The 27,895-nt window shown below is 40.7% G+C and overlaps 2 protein-coding genes and 1 non-coding gene across 8 annotated transcripts in view; 2 read left to right on the plus strand and 1 right to left on the minus strand.

The window, feature by feature from the left end:
- Window positions 1-7,224, plus strand: part of SPARCL1 (SPARC like 1) — a 62,259-nt gene extending 55,035 nt beyond the window's left edge. For all 3 annotated transcript variants that reach the window (XM_070393131.1, XM_070393146.1, XM_070393139.1), the window contains 3 exons: window positions 1,102-1,250; window positions 1,845-1,993; window positions 6,801-7,224. In XM_070393131.1, coding sequence (XP_070249232.1) covers window positions 1,102-1,250; window positions 1,845-1,993; window positions 6,801-6,829 — 327 coding nt within the window. In that variant the 3' untranslated portion in view covers window positions 6,830-7,224. The remainder of the gene's footprint in view (window positions 1-1,101; window positions 1,251-1,844; window positions 1,994-6,800) is intronic.
- Window positions 7,225-13,855: 6,631 nt separating this feature from the next.
- LOC139001411 (small nucleolar RNA SNORA29) lies at window positions 13,856-13,990 on the plus strand. The gene has a single exon (XR_011470002.1). It is a non-coding gene; the product is annotated as a small nucleolar RNA SNORA29 (small nucleolar RNA).
- Window positions 13,991-25,480: 11,490 nt separating this feature from the next.
- The window catches only part of NUDT9 (nudix hydrolase 9), a 28,972-nt gene continuing 26,557 nt past the window's right edge, over window positions 25,481-27,895 (minus strand). For all 4 annotated transcript variants that reach the window (XM_070393066.1, XM_070393059.1, XM_070393051.1 and 1 more), the window contains 2 exons: window positions 27,316-27,400; window positions 25,481-25,996 (listed from right to left, as the gene is read on the minus strand). In XM_070393066.1, coding sequence (XP_070249167.1) covers window positions 25,818-25,996; window positions 27,316-27,400 — 264 coding nt within the window. In that variant the 3' untranslated portion in view covers window positions 25,481-25,817. The remainder of the gene's footprint in view (window positions 25,997-27,315; window positions 27,401-27,895) is intronic.

Below are 27,895 nucleotides of genomic sequence, written 5' to 3' on the forward strand. Positions count from 1 at the left end.
AAAAAATAAAACAAGAAGATGGGTGCACCTAAACTGTGTCAAAGCTGTTTATAGGTTGTAAGAGGAGGACTAAGAGTTGGCCATTGATCTGGCCTGTGATGATCATAGTTGGCCTTGACAAGAGCTGTTAATGCAGAATGGAGAGGAGAAAAGCTTTAGTGGACAGGGTTCAAAATAGATTAAGAGGAAGGATACGGAAGCAGCAAGTATAAACAATATTTTCAAGAGATTTTGCTGCAAAGGAAAACAGTGAAATAGGGAGGAAGCTGGAGGGGGATGTAAGTTTAAGAGTTCCAGCCCCCAGTGGGAGCTGGTGGATGATCTCCTGTGTTTCTGGAAATAAGCCAGTGAAGAAGGAAAGGTGCCCAGTAGGTTATCCTGAGTAGATGAGGAGGGGTGGGGAGGGGTGGGCTCCGGGCACCAGTGAGGGGAGGGCTTAGATTAGGAGCACAGGAAGTTCATGCACACTGATAAGGAGGGAAGCTGGTAGATGTGGTCATGGGAATGGTTAGAAGTTCTGTTCTGATTGCTTCCAATTACTCAGTGAAATAACGGGTAACACCACAAGCTAGGAGTTTTGCACACATTTCCCCAAAATAATTTCTATCCTCTCTCTTTAATACCTCATCACAGAGAGCCATGAGAGCATTAGAAACAAAACAGAACTTTCAGGTAGGGTGGACAAACAGTATCGCACTAGGGCTGCACTGAGCCTGAGCAGGCAGTGGATGGCAATACCCTGAGGATTAAGAATGGAGTATGCCAATGGGGGAAGAGTGGGCTTTTCACTCACTAATCAACAATTTTGCCTAAATCAGTTAAAATCTTCTCATAGTTTTAAGGAATGCAATAAACATTATTTAGTTAAAAAAATCAAAAAGGACAAATTTCTTCTGAAAACTTAAGTTGTTTTACTGTTGGCTGTTATTCTATGTAGAAAAAAGAAAGGCTGTTGTTGATTAGAAGGCATTTCATTTGGTCTCATACAATGGCCTGGGCTTGTTTTCCTCCGTCATGTTATTGCATTGCTCTTCAAGTAAGCTTTAGCAAAGGATAATTTGATTACATTTCTCTGTGATCTTTCTCCCTTCCTAATTCCAGGTCAAGAAAATTTACCTGGATGAAAAGAGACTCTTGGCTGGGGACCATTCCATTGACCTTCTCTTAAGGGACTTTAAGAAAAACTACCACATGTATGTGTATCCTGTACACTGGCAGTTCAGTGAACTTGACCAACATCCTATGGACAGGTAAGAACTCTTTACCTTCCCATGACCAGGTCACTTCACTGATTTAATGTCTAATTATCTCGACAAAGAGAATTCTAAACAGATTTAGGGGATTTCCCAGTTCTAGTCTAGAAGACTGAAATGTCAAATAAATGTGGTTTGGTGTTTAAACACAAAACTGCTTTGAAAATAATAGAGTCTGGCCACACCCCAGCTCCCAAGTTCACACGTTTCCCACTGAGACTCTTCTAATTCTCTCACTCTTGATCCTAAAGTCCCAAGATAATCTGATTGGCCCAACTTGGGTCAAGTGCTACATCTGGAACCATCAGGTAGGGCCAGTTTGCAGAAACATGATCTCTGGGGGCACTCCTACAAATTTAGAATGGCGGGAGGGCAGTTTTCAATGAAAAAGGAAACCTTAAGTATTGACACCCCAAAAGCTATCTCTATCTTACCCAAAGATAGTTTCTTTCATTTGCAACTTTTCATGAGCCTTCTATTCATTTGGCATAGTCGGCAATCTTGTGGAAGAAAGACGCCCTTGGTGATTCTAAGAGTTAACTTTCACAGACAAGCTACTCAGCTAATAGGCTGCCATGAATTTCATTGCAGAGTCTTGACACATTCGGAGCTCGCTCCTTTGCGAGCATCTCTGGTGCCCATGGAACACTGCATCACTCGCTTCTTTGATGAGTGTGACCCCAACAAGGATAAGCACATCACCCTGAAGGAGTGGGGCCACTGCTTTGGAATTAAAGAAGGTAAATTCATCATCATTCTCTACCAGTGGTTCTCAACCTTCCTGATGCCGCGACCCTTTAATACAGTTCCTCATGTTGTGGTGACACCCAACCATAAAATTATTTTCGTTACTACTTCATAACTGTAATTTTGCTACTGTCATGAATCGTAATGTAAATATCTGATATGCAGGATGTATTTTCAGGGGTCGCGACCCACAGGTTGAGAACCGCTGAACCTAAGCCCTGTAGCCCTCATAGAGACAACCTGCTGCGTGTTCCAATCGAAACCTAGAAACTGCAAGGTGGCAGCATCCCAGGCAGGACTCCTTCAGAGAAAGTACTCTCACGGCAAGGTTTTCTTTGACTCCCTTTATGCTGCTCAAAGAGTAGCAAGTGTGAATATTTAGAGGATAACTGCATTGAGGTCTCAGCAGTTGGTTAAGCCTAATAAAATGATGTGAACCCAGAGAGTTGTGGCAAATCTCAGAAGGCTGCCCTTCTGAGAAAAGGATTTGATAGCCTTCCTTAACCTGGGCATCGCATATATAATTGATTTCAGAGAGGAAGGGAGAGGGAGAGAGAGAGAGAAACATCAATGATGAGAGACAAGCACTGATCAGCTGCCTCCTGCACATCCCACACTGGGGATCAAGCCCACAACCCAGGCATGTGCCCTGACTGGAAATCAAACCGTGACCTCCTGGCTCATATGCTGACGCTCAATCACTGAGCTACACCAGCCAGGCTGGACCAAACTTTTAAAAAATCATATGTGAAGAGTAAAACAGCCAGCCTGCTTCTGCCGACGGGAGACATCAGAAGAATCTCAGAATTCATTACCAACACACCAACAAGAGCTGGGTCTTACATCACAAGTTGTATCCCAATAGTATTCCTTTAACCCAAAGTGACCCATTACTTCATCTTCAGTGACAAAAATAAAAAATTAAATTAAGAGGGTTTTTCTTTACTTACTCCCACAGTGGAGGAATTTAAATTTAGACATTTATTTTGCTAGGTTATGTCTTAATCTACTTGCTTTTCTTTTCCTAAGTTAGAGTTGATTTTTATGAGCAAGCATGTTTTCAATAATCAAAATTTGAAAGATTTTTGTTGTTGTTGTTGTTGTTAATCTTCACCTGAGGATATTTTTCCATTGACTTTTTAGAGAGAGTGGAAGAGAGAGGGAGAGACAGAGAGAAACATTGATGTGAGAGAAACACATCAATGGGTTGCCTCCTGCACATGCCCCAACCCGGGCCTAGGCCAGGGAGGATCCTTCAACCGAGGTTCGTGCCCTTGACTGGAATTGAACCCTGGACCCTTCGGTCTGCAGGCCGAGGCTCTATCCACTGAGCCAAACCGGCTAGGGCTGAAAGATGTTTTTAAAAATAGGAAATCAAAACTTACAATGCTTACAATGTAAATGAACAGTGAAGATCAAATCCTTAAGACTGAGGTTTTAGACATATATTCACAATATACATGTAGAATAACATATGACCAAGCAGTAAATTAAGTTCCTCAAAGGTCAGAAGTTCCCCAAAAGGGGTAACTTGTGTGAACTTCACTTTTAGAGTAGTCTTTATGCACATGTATAATGCCTTGAAATTAGAAAGAGCTGAGAATATGATGAATTAGTTATCTATATATCCTATATAATAAAAAGCTAATATGCAAATTGACTGAACAGTGGAACAACTGGTCGCTATGACACACACTGACCACCAGGGGGGAGATTTTCAATGCAGGAGCTGCCCCCTGGTGGTCAGTGCACTCCTATAGGGGGTGAGCTGCTCAGCCAGAAGCCCGCTTACAGCTGGTGAGCGCAGCCATGGTGGCGGGAGCCCCTCCCACCTCCACAGCAGCACTATGGATGTCCTACTGCAGGCTTAGGCCCACTCCCGCTGGACATCCCTTGAGGGGTCCTAGACTACAAGAGTGCACAGGCCAGGCTGAGGCACCTCCCCCCCTTGTGCACTGGACCTCTAGTCTATATATAAAAAAGCCCAGCGACCCTTACGGCGGAAGGACCAGAACAACTGGTAGCTATGACACACACTGACCACCAGGGGGGCAGATACTCAACACAGGAGCTGCCCCCTGGTGGTCAGCGCACTCCCACAGCGGGAGCGCCACTCAGCCAGAAGCCGGACTCATGTCTGGCAAGCGCAGCAGCGCTAAGGAGTGGTGAGCCAAGTAGTAAGGAGCAAGCAGGCGGGCAGTTAGGAGTGAGGGGTCCTGGATTGTGAGAGGGCTCAGGCCAGGCTGAGGAACCCCCTTCCCCATGCACAAATTTCCTGCATCGGGCCTCTAGTTTATTGATAAATAGGCAAGCAGAAAGTATTAGTTCTTTTTCTCTACAATATTGTTCTGTGAAATAAGCACAACCATAATGAGCAAAGAATGTATATTTTTGTAAGGAACCACTTCTGTGTATTAGTTGTCTGTTGCTGCGTAACAAATCACCCTAACCTGGCCAGAGTGGCTTAGTTCGTTGACATCGTCCTGTACACTGAAAGGTTGCAGGTTCGATTCCCGGTTAGGTCACTTGTGAAAGGCAGCCAACTGGTGTTTCTCTTGTTTCTCTCTCACATTGAGATGTGTGTGTGTGTGTGTGTGTGTGTGTGTGCGCGCCTGCACGTCTCCCCCTGCCACCCACCATTCTGGAGAGGGAATAACGTGGCTGGGGCAGGATGTACTTGTGTATGCCCTTTTAGATGGCACTTGATTTTAAAGAAGGAAGCAAAAGACAAATATGAACAGAGACCGTTTATTTAAGGAAACTGTGGCCACTGTTCAGCACGTAGGCTCCCTCAGGCTCTGGGCTGGGCGGTTGTCTGGGAGGAGCAGGAAGAGCTTAAAGTCCAGTGACTGCAAAGCTCCTAATGGTCTTGTTTGTTCAGTGTGGTTTGGCTGTGATTACGTTATTATGAAGAAGGGAAAGAATTATCACACAGTAAGCCAATAAAGCAGATATGAAACATTCAGTCAGAACCAGTAAACAAGTTACTGCTTTGGGATACAGATAGGGAAAGCAAAAACAGGTATGTCTCAGTTTATAAGTATATCCTTCCTTTCTTCTAGGCTGAGAAATCAACAGAAGAACACGATAATTTTAGCCAGACTTTTCCTGAATTTTAATGGCCTTTGATGTGAACTAAATGTGCTCAAATATTCCAGCTCTGTCATTAACTGGCTATGTGAATTAGGGTATGCCACTCGTCCCCCGCAGGTCTCATTTTCCTTCTATGTCTAAAAAGGGGTTCATTTAAGAGGTGGTGGAGTCTTACTTATTTACTGCCCAGGACATAACATGTGTATGTATACTTATTGACATATATCCACACTAATCTTCAGGAAAGCCTTCCTAGTGGGACTAATAGGGTAAACAAGTTGGATCATGCAGGTCCTACTAAGCCAGTTAAAGACATCACCCTAGGAGTCCTGGAGGATCACCAAAGTGTTTTAAACAGGGAGTGATTTCATTGGGTTTATATTTAAGGAAGATTCTTTTGGTTGCATTGTGGAGAAGCCAAAAAACAGTTGAGAAGATGTTGTGGTAGATTTAGGCAAGAGTTGATGAGAGCTTGAACTAGGGCAGTTACATTAAGGAAATGAAAAATAAACACATTCAAGTTATATATTAGAAACCTATTCAAGATATATTCAAGAATATAAACAAACTAGAGGCCCAGTACACGAATTCATGCACCAGTGGAGTCCTTTGGCCTGGCCTGTGGGATGGGGCCAAAATTGGCTCTCCAACATCCCCCATGGGGTCCCGGATTGCAAGAGGGCACAGGCAAGGCTGAGGGACCCCACCGGTGCACGATCGGGGCTGGGGGGGGACACAGGAGGTTGGCCAGCAGGGAGGGACAGTGGGAAGGTTCCAAGGCATGTCCAACCCCATCTCACTCAGTCCCAATTGACCGGACCCCAGCAGCAAGCTAACCTACTGGTTGGAGCATCTGCCCCCTGGTGGTCAGTGAGCATCATAGCAACTGGCCGACCAGTTGACTGTCTGCCCCCTGCTGGTCAGTGCATGTCATAGTGAGCAGTTGAGCTGCCTTTGCATATCATTAACATATTACACTTTGGTTGAACGGCCGACCAGACAACTGGACACTTAGCATATTAGGCTTTTATTATATAGGATATAAATTAGTTTATAAGTAATGAAACTATTATCCCAATTTTACAAATGAAGCCAGTGCTCCAAAGAAATAGACCAAACTCATCATTTTTCCCGCTATTGGAGTAAGAGGAAGATTTATATTAGGCAGGAGAATTACCTGGTGCCCCAGACAGGGTAGTAGCTTAGTCTGCAACAATTACTGAGTGAGGGAGGGCCATGCTGGTAAGGGGCAGTCTTATAGCCCCCTGAGGATGCTGTCTTCTTCCGTAGGTGCAGCAACAAGTTCTTTTCCAATTACTCGATTGGAAATTTGATTTGTCACTGGACCTCCACTTATTTCCATTCTATCTTAACAACCCTTACAGATTAGTATACTTGGCATTACTTGGCTGGGCCTCCCTGCAACATCCTCTATCAGTGGTTCTCAACCCTCCATCAGAACTACCTGCAGAGCTTTCTAAATGTACACACGCCACTGGCCCACCCTTGGGGGTTCTGATTCAGGAAGCCAGGCAAGAAGCCTGAAATTCTATATTTTTTTAAGCTTCACAGGTGACCAATGCCCTCCCCAGGATGAGAACCATCATGCTGCCTGTTCTAATCCTTCAGCTCCAATGTTGTTTGTTTCTAGTACTACTCTGGCTACTTCCTAAAAATGTGCTTTGTTTTGTTTTCGATTTTTTACAGAAGACATAGATGAAAACCTCCTGTTTTGAATTAAGATCTGAAAAAACTCAAACTTCCCAGCATCCTCCTCTATGCTGACCACTTCTGAAATCCATGCAGCTGTGATACGTGTAGATTTATATTTAGCAGAATGTTTGCATGTCTGAGAAGACAATGAGTAATTGCTTGATAACTGTATATGCACCAGCCATTTAACATTGATGTTGGAAATAAGACTTTAACAGTAAGTGAAGTTGATATATGCAAAATGCTGTATGCTGTTTGTAAACAGTTTAACTCATCACACTGTATCAATTTATGAGATACGTCCTTTTGTCTGTAATACCATGTGCATGTCGTCGAGAAAATGCAACAATGCCCTTTTGTTGTGAATGTGTATTATTTTCCATGTATTAATACCCTAATAAAACCCATAGAAATCCAAGTACTTGTTCAAGTTTTTTTCCAGTCACTTATTTAAAGAACTATATGTGAAAGATCAACCCAGGGCTCACACTTCATATCAAATTATAATTGTGCTTCCTAGACCCTATTAGTTAAAAAAAAAAATACAAGTGTGAACGTGGTTGGGAGAGACGTTTCCTATGGGAAACAAATGTTCAGTTGTTAAATGGTAGTTGCTCATGAATGTCCTTTGTCATAATGTAAGTTTAAACAGGGAACAAGTGAATTCAAGTGTTCTTTATCAATTCAATTAAAAATGTAGACGATTGTGCACTGCTTGATACAACTAACTTTAGCTTTTATGCAGGTGTCCATGTGTTTTGGGGAGAGAGGGTGGCCCTGCAAAAATTCTACACATTTCATGTCCTCAAAATAGTGTAAAGATAACACGGACAGTGGAAATTCCTGAATTGCTGTGATGCCCAATAGAGTCAGCGGTAAACATCACTACTGTAAATTGAAGCAAGAACATTTGTCTTAAGAGAAAGTGTGTTCTCATTTGAGCTCATTTTTGGTAACTATTATTACAGTAAAAGCTAGATTGCAAAAATATAAAAGACACCATAATAGAGTTTCTAGGATCTGAAAGACCTTGTCTCCCTTACTCTACTTTAAATATTTGAAAGAAAATAAAATGTTTTTTTACATATTTTCTTACATGAAAGAAAAGATATCAATGCAATTATCTCTGATTATTTCTTTCAACAATCAGAAATGTGTTGTTGGTAAAAGCTTTATCTCTGATAGTCACTGAGAGAATGTGCCCCTAAGAACTTTATCTGTAGGATACTTACGGCAGAGTTTCTTTTTATCAGGATAATCTTCCCTGATTAGCTTCAAAATTTTATTTATCTCTCTTCTTAGCTCAGTGAGTCACCTGCTCTTAACCAGAGCACATCACACCATGTCATGTCTAAGTAATTAAGTTCAATTTGATTAGTCAAAATCTAATTATTATATTTTTCCAATGAGGGAAATAATTTTAGAAATTATCCCAAATTTAGAATGTTTTTGTATGTAGCTCTAAAGAAATGTCATGAGAGGTCTTAACTAATTACAAAACAAGTTTCTATTCATGAGTTTGCTGGGAACAGTGAAATTGTACTTAGTGGTATTAATTAGACCTAAATTATCATTTTAAATGTTTTGCATGTTTTGGAATAGTGAAAAGTGATTTTTATTGCTGAAAACACTACCTAAATATTTACTAAAAATGTTTTATTTTGAAATAAAAAATATTATCTAAAAATAGAAAATTTTAGAAGCTTAACATTTTCTATCTGTTCAGGCTCCCATGTGTCTCACTGCCCTAAATGACATATTGTAGAAGCACTTTAATATTCTTGGTGGTCACAGTGTTTAATTGTGGGTTGTGATAAAGACATTACCCTAATCCCAACCAAGGGGATGAAGTTATTTTCTCAGTAATCAGTCTTTAATCCTATCTCTGTGCAATTGAGAGACTTTATGAGTTGGAATTTCTAGTCTGGAAACAATTATTCACTTTAGCTTTAAATTTTATGACTCATATTGCCCATACCCATGAAGGCATTAGTAATACAGCTTAAATACTAGATGGGCATAGAGGTACTAGGAGATCACACTGCCCCTTGAATTCTTGCTCCGAGGGCCATTTGAAGCAAAGGTAATTTTTTAAAAAGACATACAGTGTCATTGGGTTGATTCTATTGCACTAGGTAAAAGAATGTAAGATATTCTTGTGTTGAAGAATTTAATGATTTCTAATAGTTTCAGTTGACAAAGGAAAAAAGAAATTCAAGGGTTTGAATCTAAGGAAGAAAACTACAAAGGAGAGATGTGGGGAAAGGAGGGAGAGGGGGATAAGTTGCTTAAATTCAGGCAAAATAAAATGGCACAAAGTTAAATCAGATTTCAGTTTCAAATACATGTGAAATAGTTGAAGAGTGACTTATATATAAAGAGGTACATCTTGCTTCAGATCCTGGGGACAAGTCTTAATAAGAACATGATGAAGTTTCTTTTTCTTCCAAAATTCAGTTCTAGAGTTCAGTGATTTGACTGGAAACTCACAAGGTAAGTTCATTTAAATTAAGTGTGATTGAGGACTATAAAAAGGTTTGCTTTCTGAATCAACTAGCCAGTAAAGATGACATTGATTTGCTTTATGGAATCTACTCATATTATGCTTTTTGTCTGCCAACCCATTATGCCTTACAAGATTTTTTCCAGATCCTTTCCTCCTTGAGAAATTAAAATTGTCAGTAACAGCATCCAGACCATGGTGAGTCTCACAGGGTTCGTAGAAGCTCAAGGTGGATTTATTTGTATATTACATAAGGAATCTCATTTGAGCCAGTAATGGTACATCCCCAATACTAAGCATGATATAACACTGGTGTTTGAAGATCTGTGGGTAGCATAACAAATTCAAATAACTTCAGGGACCGAACAGAATAGATCAGCGGTTCTCAACCTGTGGGTCGCGACCCCTTTGGTGGTTGAATGACTCTTTCACAGGGGTCGCCTAAGACCATCCTGCATATCAGATATTTACATTACAATTCATAATAGTAGCAACATTACAGTTATGAAGTAGCAACAAAAATAATTTTATGGTTGGGTCACAACATGAGGAACTGTATTTAAAGGGCCAGAAGGTTGAGAACCACTGGAATAGATTATGAGGAAGAGTAGGAATGCAATGCTATGAACCAGAGAATGAGTGTCTCATCTAAAGGCATTCAATGCATTTTAAAGCACAGTCTAGGCTTACAGAGCCTGAATCTAGAGGCAGAAGTTAGCCTGACCACGATTTCAACATCTCTCACTAAACAGTCTATTACAATGGGAATAGGAGGTAGGCAAAAAAAGAAACACCTGATAATGATCTCCTAAACCAGTGGTCGGCAAACTCATTAGTCAACAGAGCCAAATATCAACAGTACAACGATTGAAATTTCTTTTGAGAGCCAAATTTTTTAAACTTAAACTCTATAGGTAGGTACACTGTTATTAACTTAATTAGGGTACTCCTAAGCTGGCCTTTGCTAAAAACATCCTCAATCTGAGGGGTCGACCTCAGTGAATGTACCCCCACTTCTTCTAACGCCACTTCTTCAAAATAGACTCACCCACGCCGAAAACCGACTTCTGCGCATGGGCCACGAAGTCTCAATTGCTCTGTACGTGTGCGCCCACACGTGGTATTTTGTGGAAGAGCCACACTCAAGGGGGCAAAGAGCCACATGTGGCTCACGAGCCACGATTTGCTGACCACTGTCCTAACCCTTTCATTCCAGACTCCTCCCTCAGAATGGAACTTCTCATCCTGGCTGGCCTTTTGAGCACTGCCACTGCTCTGCCCATCCCTGTGAGTACTTCCTGCCAGTTGCCCACTCCACTTCCATTCTAGAGACAGTATTTCTGGGCTAGAAAGCATTTCCTATGTGTTCTCATTTCACAAAAGAGGATCGTGGAGTCCAGCAATGTTGTGGACCCAGACACGTCCCGTGTTTCCTTCAGCCCAAGGGTCTTCCCAATACAAATCCCAGCTGCATGGTGCCATTTGCTAAGTGCGTGACCTTGAGCGAGGAAGAAACCCGTGGCTTCCCAGTCTGTAAAGTGAGTTATAAGAGCGACCTCAGGACCTACAGAGAATGATAAAAATGCAGGAGCACTGAAGAGTCCTAATTGGAGCACAGGAAACTCTTAAGTAAACTTAGCAAGAGAGAACAAATATTCTGCAGTGACCTAGGTCTTTTTTTTTTTTTAATCCTCACTCGAGGATATCTTTCCATTGATTTTTAGAGAGAGTGGAAGAGAGAGAAAAAGACAGAGAGAAATAGCGATGTGAGAGACATACATCGATTGGTTGCCTCCTGCACAAGCCCTGACCAGGACCTGGGCCAGGGAGGAGCCTGACCAAAGTACATGGCCTTGACCGGAATCGAATGTGGGACTCTTTGGTCCACAGGCTGACGCTCTATCCACTGAGCCAAACTGGCTAGGGCATGACCTAGGCCTTAATTACAGTTTGAATTGAGTTTCATTTATAACTAGAGCACAAAACTCATGCACTGGTAGTGTCCCTAGTGGCTGTCGGCTGCCAGCTGGGGCCTCCCTCCCTTCCCCCGGCTGGCCCCGCCCCCTGGTCAAACTCCTGACGACCTCCCTGTCCAGGGGACAATTTGCATACCACGCTTTTATTGTGTAGGATACCCTTACCCCAAACTGCCTCAGGTTGACTATAGCCGTGCTTTCTACATCTATACAAGTGAGATCTATGAGTCTAACCTGTGTCTATTATAGTTTGAATACGTAGGACACCAAGTAGGCAAGAAACCCTCTTCCCTGCACATTTTTTTTAACAGAGGGGTTTTCGAAGAAGTGAGGGAGCTTTCAAAATTTGTGTTTGGGGATACCAAATCTAAACTTATACTTCCATCTCCCTTCACATTTAACTTCCAGATGCTGAGAACATTGTTGATTCAAAGAAAAACAGGCATGTAGTATTAATTAATCTGAAGAAACTTATTTCCATTCTGATCACTGGGCAGAATTAATTCAACTTTTCCTTATTAGATACTCAGCCGTGTTTTATTTCAGAGGTGAAGCTACATTACTGATGAGTATCATGCTCAGTAGCAGCTTGTTACCTACCCTCAGTTAGAATAAAATCTCTTTGTAATGAGTAATGTTTTGCCACATATGTTGCTTCACCTCACTGCTGTTATTGTTTTACAAGCTCGAACAATCTGGAGGCAGTTCCAGTGGTCAGGTAAACTTCTAGTTGTATTTTCAAAGGGCATGTTCATCATTTTAAAAGTTTGCAATTGGGGGAGGTGGGGGTAGGAGATCAACCAAAGGACTTGTATGCATGCATATAAGCATAACCAATGGACACAAGACACTGGGGGGTAGGGGAGGCCGGGGGAAGGTCAAGGGGAAAAAAAAGGAGAAAAATGTACTACTTGTTGTAATATTTTAAGCAATTAAAAAAAGTTTAAAAAAATAAAATAAGTTTGCAATTGTGTGCAATCACTGACATCGTGTTTCTTCTTACAGAGATTTAGCTTTTACCCACCCCAAGGACTACCATTTTTTCCTCAGTTCCCATTTTTCCCACCTCCACAACTTCCCCCAGTAAGTATGAATTTGGGAAATCTCAAATTGTGAAGAATACTTATTAGTTGGATGATGATGATAAAAATTTTCAAATTTTAATAGAGAAATGTGAAGCTTTACAAGGTTGCCAGGCATCAGCTACTCACACTCCCCTCCCCACGTAGCTTGTGGTGGAGTGTGACAAGGGACTAGCAAACTTCCCCCTAAATTTTCAGTGTCCCCTCCTCTTGCCATCAAGAAAGTATTTATACTGAGTTACTTAAACTATGATGAGGCTAGTTACTCTCCATGGAGAGAATACTAACCTCTTTCTATAAGACCCATTCTTTTTTTCTTTTTTTTAATCACCTTGTTGCTTTCTTTTCTCTACAAAGTTTTTTTTTTCCAGCTCTTCCTAAGTTTTTCTCACAAGTCAAACAATATAATTGGTTTTCTCTTCTTATTGGACCCTCTCCCATCTTTTTAATATCTGAATTCTTATAACACTTTTTAATAAAGGTCAGAACAATGCTAAATACATAATAGAATTGCCTTTATTCTGTATGTAATACTTTTATTGACGCCAACAGCATGCATTCGGTTAATATTTACTGAGTGTCTATTATCTAATGGGGTCTATAGTGAGGGCTGGAAATACAAAAGGGTATAAGTTCACAGTCTGATGAGGAAGAGAAATTCATAAATGAAAAAAAACACTGTGATTTGGTAAGTGCGTCTAGATGCAAATGCCAAGCTGACTTCGGCTGTGGATCAAAGACTTCATTCACAGGGAGATGGCATCTGAGCCAGGATGAGAAGTGGGTGAGGCAGAGGGAACCGCAGTGCTTGGGACAGACCTAAGAAGGACCTTGCAATTTGGGGGAAGAATGACCAGTACAATGGGGCTGCAACACAGGTTGGAAACGTTAACTTTGGACAGTATTTAAGCAATGATGTTTTGAAAAGTTCACACAAATTTTAAAATAGCATCTTGCTTAACATCTTATCACCTAAAAATATGTTTAAAACATAAATACGATTCTGTGTAATTTTGTTTTTATATTTAAATATAACAAACACCTTCCCTTTGCTGGCATTTAATTTCAAATGGTTTACTTCTCAACTTCAAGTAGGCTTTTGGAAATTTGTCACCAAAGTTACAGTCCTCACTGGAACATTCTTTTTAAACATTTTCACATGTCCTAACTGAATCTTAGCCACTAAATTTCTAAGTACTTACATTTTAATTAGTTGCTAATTATTTTTATTCTAGTCAAATCTAGGTGCATTGTTCCCCTTTTTGGGCTGACCTTCAGTAAGATTTGTTTTAAATTAATACAAAATTCTAAAGTCTTGGTTTATAATTAGAATATAGGAATCTCTATATAAAATTATAGAGATGATGTCTATATCATCCCTATTATAAAATTAAGTGTAAATCTCTATGGAAAAAAAAATCACTGGTATTTGAAATGGAAACTCTTCCTTCCACCAGGTGGCAGAGTAGTATTAACTATCAGGCAAAGTTTCCCCTTTGCCACGTTTTCTCCTAATAATAGATCTTAGTGGCTGTGCTTATGGGGTAATTAAAATTGCCATGATCTGAAGAGGGAAGATTTATTTGTGTCCTCTTCCTATATGAAATGGCTGAACAGGAAAAAATATATCAGGCAAAGAATGAACTGTAGAGTGATAGATTTGCAAGAATTACCAACATGTAGAACAGATTCCTGGGCTTTAGGTTTGGCTAATTAAGCAAAGTAAGCATACCTCTTGAAAGAAAAAAATTAGGAAGATTTGGAATCTAACCTCCACGAATTAGAAGGTGGGCTCTCTGAGGGCACATGATTGCTCCATAATTACTGGATGGATGGATGACTGGATTGATGAGAAAATGAATGCATAAGTGAAAAAAAAGCCAAAGCAAAATGTTCACATTTTATTTTATTCGCAACTCACTTTTTTCTTTCTTTTTTTTTTTTTTTTTTTTTTGGTAGATTCCAATTCCTCTTCCTTTTCCATATAATCCAAATCAGGTAATCATACTTAAAGTTTCCTTTTAAAAAGTATTTAAATGAATACAAAACAAAACTTGAAAATTACTTCAATTTAATCAGAGGAGAATTTGATATAAGAATTAATGGTTATTATTCTCTTACAGGGATCATTAGTTATTGACACTTTGTCTGACTTGAGTCCTTTAATGTACAAATCTCACATACCTAAGACCTGAAATTTTCTTGATTATGTAGAGCAGTGTTTCTCAACCTTCCTAATGCCGCAACCCTTTAATACAGTTCCTCATGTTGTGGTGACCCCCAATTTCATTGTTACAAATTGAACATAATTAAAGCATAGTGATTAATCACAAAAACAATATGTAGTTATATATGTGTTTTCTGATGGCCTTAGGTGACCCCTGTGAAAGGGTCATTCGACCCCCAAAGGGGTCGAAATCCACAGTTGAGAACTGCTGATTTAAATTTTACTTCTGAAGGGGTTTTATTGAATGAGGAATAATTACAAATGACAAGATTGACTCAGTCACAAACCAAAAAGTAAGTTGTGTACATAACAATAATCTTTCCTAAAATTATAGGAAATGACATTAAAGTTTTCTCTCATAAAGAAGTAATCCCAAAATATAGCCTTTTTCCAACCCAGTAAGCATAAGTTTAATGATCTTCCCTAAAAGTCCCTACTACATCTGGAGCTCACAAAAGAAAATGGGGGAGTTGGCCGTAGGGATTTACTTAAAATATTAGCAAATATGAATTTCAATGACATAATTTTAGTAATGCTAAGAATTCTAAAAAGCATGTTTTCATTTAATCAAGCTAAAATGTGTAACATAAAAAAGATAAAATGCTGAATTACACCTCCTTGATTATTTGATTGTTTCCTTTATTTTAGGTCCTGACACCTAATGACATAATAGCGGTAAATATATTCTAGCCTGCTAATCCATAAAGTTTATAAAAATACTAGGGGTCCAGTGCACGAATTCGTGCACCTTGCAAGGAACTGTGAGCCATGAGGCTGCAGTGGGCACAGGAGTGGGTCTTGGCCCATCCTCCACGCCCCCACCTGGCCTCTCCCACTGCAGCCCCTGGTCCCCTGTCTGCCAGCAGCCCTGCTCCCGTTGCCACTCCCATGCGCTGACAACACCAGCACCACTCACACCCACTGATGGTGCGAAGCAATTGGGGCCAGCACTATCAGCGGGTGTGAGCCATGGCTGCTGCCCTGATCGCCCCTCAGGAGCAGGGGGAGGTGGATAAGCCCTCAGGGTGCTCGCAATGGATGCAAGCGGTGGTTCTGGTGCCAGCAGCGGATGCGAGCAGGGCCGGCGTCAGCAGCAGGTGCGAGCACCCAGCGGGACCTTGGTGTGTGGGAGCAAAGAATTTTCAGTAACCACCAGAGGTTCACCCCGATGACAGCAACCAGACCCCACCATGGTCTGGCTCCCCCATTCACCTGCTCCACCATCCCACTGTGGCCGACACCCGCCATGTTCCGTGTGCGCCCCCTGGTGGTCAGCACACGTCATAGCGACCAGTTGTTTGGTTGTCCTGCCATTCAGTCTATTTGCATATTAGGGTTTTATATATATAGATTACATTCAATACCCTACATATGATGAGCCACTTCATCATGAATAGTACTATATTATTCCAATTCATTTGGAAACTAAATAAAGCATGGCTATTAAATTCAAAAACAAAAAAACAATCTCAATGCCTGCGAACAGTTCTACATTCATTTACTCAATTAATACAAACTATAAATCAACAAAACAACCTCATCTCTTATTGATGAGGGTGAAAGTGAAGAGTCATAAGACTAAATAGTTACAGAATAAGTTGCATTATAAGAGGTGAAACAGACTTGATTATTTCTTCTAACAAAGCATTAGCATAAACATAAATATATTAAAGATTATAAATCTAAATCCCAACAGATAATTTTTTACTGAATTGCACATCATTCAACTTTTTTAAGGAGGCCGTTTATTGATACAATAAGTTATTCAGAATCTTAGTTTACAGAAACACAGGATAAATACGTGGAATTACAAAAGATATTTAAAAATTCTATGTCCTGGTCTCAAAATACTTTTCACACTTAAACATTTTCTCAAATTAGGACACATATGACAGCAGATAGTAGATTTCATCTAGAATCTCCTTTTTCTTCAAATTGCTCTCATTAACTAAATGGTGCATTTTATAATTATGGTACCATAGAATCAGGGACATGCAGTATTTTGCAATAATGTCAGAAAGTTAGGCCAAAATTACAAGATAAAATTTTCAGGATCCTTCAATATAGACTATTTAAAGTCTACCATCTTGAAGAACATTGAAGTGTCCCAGAAACGTTAAGGTCAAACAGGTAGCTCTGAGCCCAACGAAAAAAGAACCTAAGTCTTTTGAGTTCAAATACCTAAGTGCTCTTCCCATAATCCATTCTGTTTAAGCAGCATTACTGTCTAACTCCAAAAGGAAAATATCTCTAACTAAAAATGTTTTAAGAAACTACCTTCAATGACTAATTATTGGTAATTACAAAAATTAGCAAGTTCATCTTTCTATCAAAACATGGCTAAAAGAGCACTGGCCTGTGATTTGAAAGTCTAAATTCTAATCTCATTGTTACAATTAAATTATCTACATGACCTTAGATAAATGTGTATATTTGGCTCCAAGGTCCCCTCCAGTGAAAATATTGACTCCTCAGACACATGACTCATTCAGTTTACCTACTAGTAGATCTGAACTCTTAACATCTACTTATATTTTTGTTTTTCTGAATTTTTTTAAAGCACTGTTGGCCACAACCCATCGTGGAAAGAATCCTGACAGAATAATTTATAGAAACTGCTGTATCTTCATGGTCATACTTTTTTCTTCTCCCAGTGATCCTACTTAAGTCAGGGAGCAGGAAAAAGCATCCTGAGAGAACAAACGATACTCAGGTCAAGAACAAGTCAAGACAGTGCCTAACCTGGCAGCTCTACAAATAGAGAGCTTTGCCTTGCCGGTCAAAAGGTCAATGGTCTTTGAGCAAGCTGCCAGCCTCCTAAAACGGAATGACCACGTGGAAGCTACAAAGCAATACTTTTCCAGTGAAACTGGTTGTGTAAGCAAACCCTCAGTGCAAAGTACTCATAGTTGTCCTAAAATGTCGGTTCCAGTATCATTCACACAGGGAATTTACGTAATATAAGTAAGCACTTGTATGCTTGTATGGAAGTGTACACAGTGAGTTTATTAACCATTCACATCAATTTTCTATCTTTTAGATACAGTGAATACAGTTACAAGGCAGTTATAGGAAAATAGTTCTGTGAATTAAGGGAATTTATTTTTGTTCAGTTTTTTTTTTCCTGTTTATTATCATCTCTTAATACCAATAGTATTAAGTGAAACAAGCAAGTCACTAAATAGCCAAGATATTAAACTATTGCTGGTACTACAAGTGACTTTTTTTTTTTACCAATTTCTCCACTTTTTTATTATAGTTGACAGAATTAAGATAATTTGAATCTAGATATTGCATTCTCATTTAAAAATCTTACATCATGCAAATAAACTAAGCAGTAAAAAGGAATTAATTTTTCATTAAAAACATTTTCATATAGAAAATATTTTAACTTATGTATGTACTAAGTTAAAATAAATCCATGATAGCACTGATCATTGATTTTTCTTCTCTCACAGATAATCAGTTCTATTTTGAACCAACTCCTGGTAAGTTCATATTAATTTTTAAGCTATTATAAACTAAAAATCTACTTAATACATTTAAGATAATATTTTTTTTTATTTTTAGGGGTTACTTGGGGTAAGGCTTCATTTCTATGATTATACTGATAAAAGTAAGTGACATTTAACCTCAGAAAAGGTAAGCATATTCTTGAGAACCATAAAAACATATGGCAGAATCACACAACTGATTTACTCAAATTGGAGCTCATGAATTATAAACTCAATTTCCTCCAAGAACTTTAGATTATAATTTCTGCAGGACTAAAAGGTATTCTTTTCATAATGCCCATGGTATTTAACAAAACTTCCTTTTACAGAAATATATGCAATATTAGGTTAAGAAATTTCAATCAGTAAATTTTACCTCAAGCTTATTGTTGTCTTGTGGACAATTATGTCAGCAGTAAGCAAAGCCTGCTGTGAAATTACCAAACCTCAGAATGTCTGATGGCAAGACAGCACCTCTCCTTAACACACAAGCATCAGCTCGCTTGGTGGAAAGGCTGCAAACCTTGAGACTCTACTTTGAGTCTCACTCAAGTTTGCTTTCATTTAAAATATATGCAAAAAACATAGACCAAAAATGTGTATCCCTTTTTTAAATATCTGAATTAATGTCAATTCAAATTATATACAATATGCTTATTTTAAGCTACCTAGAGAGAATCCTACAAATCAAAATACTCTCAATTCCAATCCTGATAAAGGAATTGGATTTCACCCGTTTTACTTCTAACAAGTTTCAGTGCCCTAGAGTGCTTATTTAGTGTTTCCTACCACTTTTTTGTTGTTGTTAATCCTCACCTGAGGATATTTTTCTATTGATTTTTAAAGAGAGTGGAAGGTAGGCGGAGAGACAGAGAGAGAGAAACATCAATGTGAGAGAGACACATGGATTGGTTGCCTCCTTCGTGGGCCTAACCAGGACTGGAGATCAATGCAACCAAGGTCCGTGCCCTTGAGCAGGCCGACGTACTACCCCCTGAGCCAATCTGGCTAATGCTCCTACCACTTTTAACATTCTATTCCCTGAGCCAAATTGGCTAAGGCTCCTACTACTTTTAAGGTTCTATTCCCTGAGCCAAATTGGCTAAGGTTCCTACCACTTTTAATATTCTTATCAGGCCATCAGGAGCCGAGTGGGAGGAATTAAGTCTGTGTTGCAGAAAAGGCAATTGAGGATTCAATGTATCAGTATAACAGAATCACATTATTCTCTACCTCCTAATATACAAGATTATACCAATACTAATCCATCAGCAATAAATAACCCTAATATGGGAGATGTGGGTAGGGGTGAAGAAGAAATTATGGCAAAAACTACCTTCATATAATAACTATAATCTGTATCATTTATTTTTTCAGTAATAATTCTCTCACTACTATGCCACAAGTTCTATAAGGTTAGTGAAATCTCCTTTTTAGCATTATTATACATTTTCAGTATTTTTATTTTAAGAATTTAATAGATTCAGATTGTGTATGTATGGGTAAGTTAATAATCTATACCAGTGGTCGACAAACTCATTAGTCAACAGAGCCAAATATCAACAGGACAATGATTGAAATTTCTTTTGATTGCCAAATTTCTTAAACTTAGACTATATAGGTAGATACATTGTTATTAACTTAACTAGAGGCCCGGTGCACAAAAATTTGTGCACTCGGGTGGGTCCCTCAGCCCAGCCTGTGCCCTCTCGCAGTCTGGGACCCCTCCGGGGATGTCCACCTGCTGGCTTAGGCCCACTCCCCGGGGGATTGGGCCTAAGCTGGCAGTCAGACATCCCTCTGGCAGCCCGGCAGCCCTCGGGGGATGTTCACTTGCCAGAGGGGAGCAGGCCTAAGCTGCAGTCGGACATCCTTAGCACTGCTGAGGAGGCGGGAGAGGCTCCCACCACCACCTCTGTACTGGCAGCTGTCAGCCTGGCTTGTGGCTGAGCAGAGCTCCCTCTATGGGAGCGCACTGACCACCAGGGGGCAGCTCCTGCATTGAGCGTCTGCCCCCTGGTGGTCAGTGTGTGTCATAATGACCAGTCATTCCCAGTCGTTCTGCTGTTAGGGTCAATTTGCATATTACCCTTTTATTATATAGGATAGAGGCCTGGTGCATGGGTGGGGGCTGACTGGTTTGCCCTGAAGGGTGTCCCGGATCAGGGTGGGGGTCCCTGCTGGGGTGCCTGGCCAGCCTGGGTAAGGGGCTAATGGCTGTTTTCAGGCTGGCCACAGCCCCTTCAGGGTGGGGGTCCCCACTGGGGTGCCTGGCCAGCCTGCGTGAGGGGCTGAGGGCCATTTTCAAACTGGCCAACCCCTTTCAGGGTGGGGGTCCTGCTGGGGTGCCTGGTCAGTCTGGGTGAGGGGCTGATGGCTGTTTTCAGGCTGGCCAAGCCCCACAGCAGGGACCTTCACCCCATGAGGGTGTGGCCATCCTGGGTGAGGGGCTGATGGCTGTTTGAAGGCTGGCCATGGCCCCCAGCCACCTAAGCTCCCAGTGGAGGCTGGCTGGAAGCAGGTATCTGAGATTTATTTATCTTCTATAATTAAAACTTTGTTGCCTTGAGCGGAGGCCACAGCCGGCCGGGGCAATCAGGAAGCTTGGCTTCCTCCATCGCCAGGGCAACCAAGCCTCCTGCTTGCTCCAGCTCCGTGGCTGCTGGCCACCATCTTGGTTGGGTTGATTTGCATATAGTTGATCTGATTGGCTGGTGGTGTGGCTTGGGGAGTAGCAGAGGTGTGGTCAATTTGCATATTTCTCTTTTATTATATTCGATTAGGGTACTCCTAAACTGGCTTTTGCTAAAAACGTCCTCAATCTGAGGGGTCGACCTCAGCGAACGTACCCCCACTTCTTCTAACACCACTTCTTCAAAATAGACTTGCCCAGGCCAAAAACTGACTTCTGCGCATGGGCCACGAAGTTTCAATTGCACTATACGTGCGCGCCCGCACATGGTATTTTGTGGAAGAGCCACACTCAAGGGGCCAAAGAGCCGCATGTGGCTCGCGAGCCATGGTTTGCCAACCACTGATCTATACTAATAATAGCCTAGGGCTGTCACAACCTAAACAACCAGACAGATGATCGGTCACCAGGAAGTGCATGGAGCACTTCTCAGTCCCTCCCCCATGGCCCACAAGGCTGGTGGCAGGCAGGCAGGTGGGGTGACGGGGGCGGGGGGGGGTAGAGGGGGTAAAGGGTGGGCAGGGCGAGGCAGGTGTGGCAGCTGCAGATCAGGCCCAGAGAGAGGCAAGTCCTGATCACCAACCACTACAGCTGCTGGCGAGGCCCAGAGAGATAGAGAGGCAGGGCCTGATCAGCAGGTGCTGCAGAGGCTGTGGATCAGGCCCAGAGAGAGAGGCAGCTGTCAGCAGGGCCACTCTGGATTCCCAGAAGAGCCAATGGCTGCCTAGGAGGCAGAGCTTTTGACGCTGACTGGCATAGAAACGGACCAATCAGAACCTAATCTGGGTGAACTGTGAAAGAAGAACCTAAGGTGGGGGCTGAGGAGGGGTTTTAAGGGCAACAGCTGTTTGGTGTAAGGTGTAAGAAAGTGGTTCAATTTTTTAATGACCGGTTTGGCAGTATAGTGCATATGGCTGGCTATCAGTCCAGATATAGGGGTTATGTATTTTTGTCTGCCAAGAGTATCTCCTCCTGATGAAAATGGCCCCCCACCCCCGCATTTTTGCAATCCTATCCTATACAATCTATATTAATAAAAGGGTAATATGCTAACTAGACCAGGTCGACTGGCCATCTTCCAGATGTCCAACTTCCTTCCGGATAAAGCCATGGTGGTGGGAGCCAAGGCAGAGGTAGTTAGGGGCCACCAGGCCAGCAGGGAGGGCAGTTAGGGGCAACTAGGCTGGCAGGGAGATCAGTTAGGGGCAATCAGGTCAGCACGGGAGAGCAGTTAGGGGCGATCAGGCTGGCAGGGGAGAGCAGTTGGGAGCAATCAGGCCAGCAGGGGAGCAGTTAGGGGTGATCAGGCAGGCAGGCAGAGGGTTTAGGGGCAATCGGGCAGGCAGGCAGGTGAGCGGTTTGGAGCCAGTGGTCCTAGATTGCAAGAGGGATGTCCGACTGCTGGTTTAGGGATCGGGCCACAGGGATCGGGCCTAAACCGGCAGTCGGACATCCCCCAAGGGGTCCCCAATTGGAGAGGGTGCAGGCTGGGCTGAGGAAACCTCCCTCCTTGCATAAATTTCGTGCACCAGGCCTCTAGTATAATAGAAGTAGATGTAAACAAAATCAAATTAATACTAATGATTTCTTCAAAGTATATATTTTAAAATCAGTTTGTTAAACTTCACAGATACCAATCACTTAAGTCCTTATACTGTAAGACAAAGTAGCATTTAGCCTCTAAACATGGTTCGAATTTTCAAGTGCCCCTTTAGCTACCAAATATTTAGATTTTTAGATAGTTATGCTCTTATGTAAGTTTAGCATATGCTTCCATTTGAGTTTAAAATGCTTTCTAATCTCAAAAATACCTGCTGGCAAGACAAACACTAATAATCCTTAGATTAAGATATTATTAAATAAATTGCCTTTGGGCCAAATTATGCAAACCATTTCAACAATGCTAGTCAAATCAGATATGGCCTTTAATTTTAAGTCACAAACCGTAACTGTATTACATATGGGTAACATTACTGCTAAGTAATAGATGAAGTCCAAACTGTATACTTAAACAAATCATAAAAGCTTCCTAACCTTAGTTGGGAATATGGTAGACAGAAAGTAAGTTTTGAACCAGGCAGACCAGGATTCAAACCTAGTTCTATCCCTTAGAGAATAAACCTGGGGCACTCTTTTTAAATACCATTTTCATCTGTGAAATGGGAATAATACTACCTAACTTCACAGTACTGCCGTGAGGATTAAGTGATATGGTGTTGATTCAATCAATGGCATCTATTATTACTAAGTATTTAAATGTCTCTAAAAAACAAAAATATTCCTTATATTTAAAATTTAAAAAAGAAAAATACACAACCAATATTGCCTAGTGATATAGTAGTAGATACTCCTTCAGAAATGTCTTAAACTAAAATTTTAATCCCGTCTTTCTCTACTATAGATGGTGCTGGATACTCAGTTATCAGAAGATTATCTACTTAGATCCAATGTATAATTTATAGTAGCAGTTTTATCTTTTCGCAAACTTTGCAAATTTCCAGTGAAAACTCCGAAGTGCCACAAAAAATTTATCTGTAGACCATGTGCTTTAGTAATTCTTTAAATAAAGTACTAATATAACCCAGTATCTTTACTAATGTCAGTTTAAATGTATCAAAACTGTTTAACAGCCTGGCTGGTATGGCTCAATTGGTTGGGTGACATCCTGTGCACTAAAAAGTTGCCAGTTAGATTCCCAGTCAGGGGTCAGGGCGGGTTGCGGGCTCTATCCCCAGTGGGGGGCATGCAGGAGGCTGCTGATTGATGTTTTGCTCTCACATCAAGATTTCTCTCTACCTTCCTCTCTTCTCTAAAAATAAATAAATAAATAAAAAATCTTTAAAAACAACAAAAAAACACTATTAAACATAAGTAAATGCCATTCTTGAGAAAATTGCTCAAACCTTCTCAAAAGCTTTTGTAAGCCATTTCAATTTTAGAGAATTCTATATGGTGCCAGAAAGAAGCAATTCCTTCCTGCCAAACAGTAAAAGTAGATCAGACTCATGCTGGGAGCAGGTCATCCTATCCCTCATCAATGAGAATGTCATCCTTTTCAGGCACAAGAGCATCCCAAACACCATCTCTTTTCCTTTTCTCTGGGAATGATATTAACAGTGAGTCCCTCAAACGCCTACTTCAAGCCTTAATATGCCTAACCTAACAAAAGTACTGACCCCCAAATTTAACAGATTTTAGAAAATTAGTACTGTACATAAACCTTGTAACTCTTCCAGGGGGGTTCAAGGCAAGCATCTGGAAACCAAACATTCTAATGTTTATCAGCAAAACTGACAGTCACACTCGAGGAGAAAAAGCTTCCTGCCAGTCAGATCAGTCCAGTTTTACCACCAAAGGAGTTTTTACACTAAATCGGGGAGGCGAGGGCGGGGAGAATCCCAAACTGTGTGATTTACCTGAGCCCTAGTTCTGACCTCTAGCTACAAAGTAAGCCTAATACTGTTTTCAAATGTCTTAAGCAGCAGGAGGGTGTGCAGGGAGTGGGGGGGGGAGGGCGGGGGGGATCAGGCCCACGGGCCACATAAGGCCTGCAAAAATCATTTGGTCTGGCCCTGCCAAGGCAACTGCAGGCGGGACTTGAAATTCAATAAATCTAGGAGCTTTTTCCATAGCAACATAAATTTATATTAAGTGAATTAGATTAAACAAATGATGTTATAAATATCCAAATGGACTTTGGCAGAAAAAAGGTTTCCCGCTCCTGGCAGGTTTCCTAAAGAAAAGACAACAACCATGTCTCTACCCCCAAACCTCCTTTTTGTCAAATGCCCATCTGTAGTCCAACTGGAATGAAGATGGAATTGAGACAGACCCCACTTCAGGTTGGCAGGAGTTGCTATCATGGGACAAGGCAGTGTTGTTTTCTTTCCTCCTCCCTGTTCCCAAGAGCATCCTAAACACCATCTCTTTTCCTTTTCTCTGGGAATTATATTAACAGTGAGTCTCTTAAAAGCCTATTTCAATCCTTAATATGCCTAACCTAACAAAAGCACTGACCCCCAAAGACTTCCCTCTGTCTGTCTGACTTCAGTTCCTTTTTTAACATCTATTTTAATTCATTTATAACATGTACTTACAGTGGAGTAAAATAAATATACATATTAATTCAAATTACTAATGTCCTGGACATATTTTTTTAAATATATTTTTATTGATTTCAGAGAGGAAGGGAGAGGGATATAGAAACATCAAGGATGAGAGAGAATCATTGATCGGCTGCCTCCTGTTTGCCCCATACTGGGGACTGCGCCTGCTACGGGGATCAAGCCTGCAATGCAGGCATGTGCCCTGACCGGGAAATCGAATCCTGACCTTCTGGTTCATAGGTTGATGCTCACTGAGACACACTGGCCAAGCTGGACATATTTTTACTTCAGAATTTTTGAAATGAGAACATCAGCTCTTATTTATTGATCTTTATTAATTAAAAGAGGGCTGAAATTTCCTCATAAAACTGACGGCTCTAAAGACAAAAATACAGTTTCCATTTTTTAAATCAGCTTCAACAAGTACATGTAAAGCAAGATGTAAAGCCAATAATTAAAAGATAATTCAGATTGCATGATGGTGGTGCTCCTCCTAAAGGAATTTGATGTGGCAGGAACACCCCTTTAGACCACAGAAGAGCAAGGGGATCAGAAAAAAAAACTGACAAACAAGAACCAGATGGAAAGCAGAAGTCAGGGCTCATCAGAAATTTATCTTTATTCAGATTACAATTCTTCAGAGCATCGAAGCTGTTTAAATTTGGTTAAAAGCATGCTTAAATCGAATATATATAAAATATGACTGTTTATATTTCTTTTGACTGGAAAGCAGAAAATACCATGTTATATTTCACCATATTTACTAATTTTATTCTGATGTAAAATCTTCTACATGAAAAAAAAATCACTTTAAAAGTGAATAAAATAATTTCCAAGTTACCAACCCTGCTTGCTCGTTTGAGTTCTGTGATATTGCCTTCTTTGCAGTACATGCTCCTCTGTTGGCCTTTGGCTTACATGAGGCTGTGAGCTACAACCCGTGGCAGTCAGTTTCAGAGTCCTCACTCCAGTGTGCATCTCGTTTCTCTGCCACAAGTTTGATGAATTGAGCGTGACTAGCATAAAGCTTGAGTTTATCACTGATGTCCACCCACTTCACTTTTCCAGCATCATCTCCAGCTTCGAGGGTGAGGTTATCCATTATTTCACCTGGTTACCAAAGAAAAAACATCACCAAGAAAAAGTAATTCATTTATTCATTTCTTTTTCAGCATAACTGTATCTTCAAGTATTCTTACTAAAAATAAGTAAACAATCATCGTCTTAGGTGGCCAAGTGAATTAAAAACTAGGATATTCCAAATTTTCCAAATGCCCAAATTTTAACCAAGTTTCTAAATTTTAAGTGGAGGTATCAGTAAGAAAGCGTTTCTCTTTAGAAAGTAAGAATATTATCATAAAATTCATATTAAATAAGCATGAAACTTTGTATCAAAATATATTCCAGAGCAATTAGGGACTTAAATGTGAAAAAAAAAAATTACTGGTAAATTTTCTAAGTATGACACCAAATAAAAAACCATAAAAGAAAATACTTATCAATTACATTAATAAATTAAAAATAAGTGCTCTCACCTGGAGGTTTCCTCCACTTTGCTTCCTCCCAATCCCTAATCTATAACCAACAAATTTCATGTAACCCACTTACAACTCCTCTTTTGATAGTAATGTATGAAACAGTGCAAAACTGCCATTTTTCCAGAGCATTTTTTTCAATCCACCAAGACTTTACTTCCTGGCAATTGTTGTCAGTTTGGCTCAGATAAACTCACAAAAATTCTCCACAGGTTTGAATTATGTTTATGTTGAAACACGCTTGTTATAAAATTATTTCAAACAGTAAGACAGATATAAATCACATTTATTTTATCCTAGCCATACTTCCTACCCAAATCTCCAGTTGCTTTTGTTTTTTATTTTATACAAATGGACTCACACTATATAATTTAATAACTTTAAGGCACATAATTTTAGTCCATAAATTCAATCTTAATTGTATATACTACTAATGGATTAAAGAAAATACTTTTAAGGCTTTCTTTTTTGTTGTTGTTGCTAATCCTCACCTGAGGATATTTTTCTATTGACTTATTTTTTGTAGAGAAAGTGGAAAGGAGGGGGAGAGACAAAGAAGGTGAAACATCGATGTGAGAAAGACAGATTGATTGGTTGCCTCCCACACCAGGGCTGGGGCTAGAGCCTGTAACCAAGGTATGTGCCCTTGACTGGAATCAAACCTGGGACCCTTCAGTTCACAGGCTGATGCTCTATCTACTGAGCCAAAACAGCTGGGTCAAGGCTTTTTTCTATGTATTCTTTTAATATCAACAATTTTAAATATAATCCCATACTTAGTAATTGACTGGTTTAAGTTATTAAAATAGTCCAGATTTAATTATGCCCTGGAAGGCTGCTAGACTTAGACTGATCTTCTAACTCAGTCAGTTTAATAAACATAGGTAAAATTACCTGTTTCATCATGGTAGTTCACAGCTTCTGTCTCCATCCATGCATTATCAGTGTTCCGAGGATCATCAACATATCCCTTATATATCTATTTTTAAGAGGAGGCAGACAAAAAAAGGTGTAAGGTGAAACAGGAATTCGTAGAGCAAAAGCGTGTTAACTGTTATTAAAATCAGCAATGTAAATATCTTGTTCCAAAGAAATATGCATATAATTAACACTAGAGGCGCAGTGCACAAAATTCGTGCATGGGAGGAGTGTCCCTCAGCCTGGCCTGCACGCTCTCCAATCTGGGATCCCTTGGGGAACATCCCTCTCAGAATCCAGGACTGCTGGCTCCTAATCACTCACCTGCCTGCCAGCCTGATCACCCCTAAGTGCTCCCCTGCAGGCCTGATTGACATCTAACTGCTCCCCTGATGGCCCGATCGTCTCCAACTGCCCTCCCCTGCCGGCCTGGTCGCTCCCAACTGTCCTCCCTGCAGACCTGATCTCACCCCCAACTACCCTCCCCTGCCATCCGATTGCCCCCAACTGCCCTCCCCTGCTGGCCTGATTGCCCACAACTGCCTTTCCCTGTCGG

The sequence above is a fragment of the Myotis yumanensis genome, unplaced genomic scaffold, assembly GCF_028538775.1.
Source record: "Myotis yumanensis isolate MYYU_CA2020_CCGP unplaced genomic scaffold, mMyoYum1.0.hap1 SCAF_1, whole genome shotgun sequence".
Lineage (NCBI taxonomy): Eukaryota > Metazoa > Chordata > Mammalia > Chiroptera > Vespertilionidae > Myotis > Myotis yumanensis.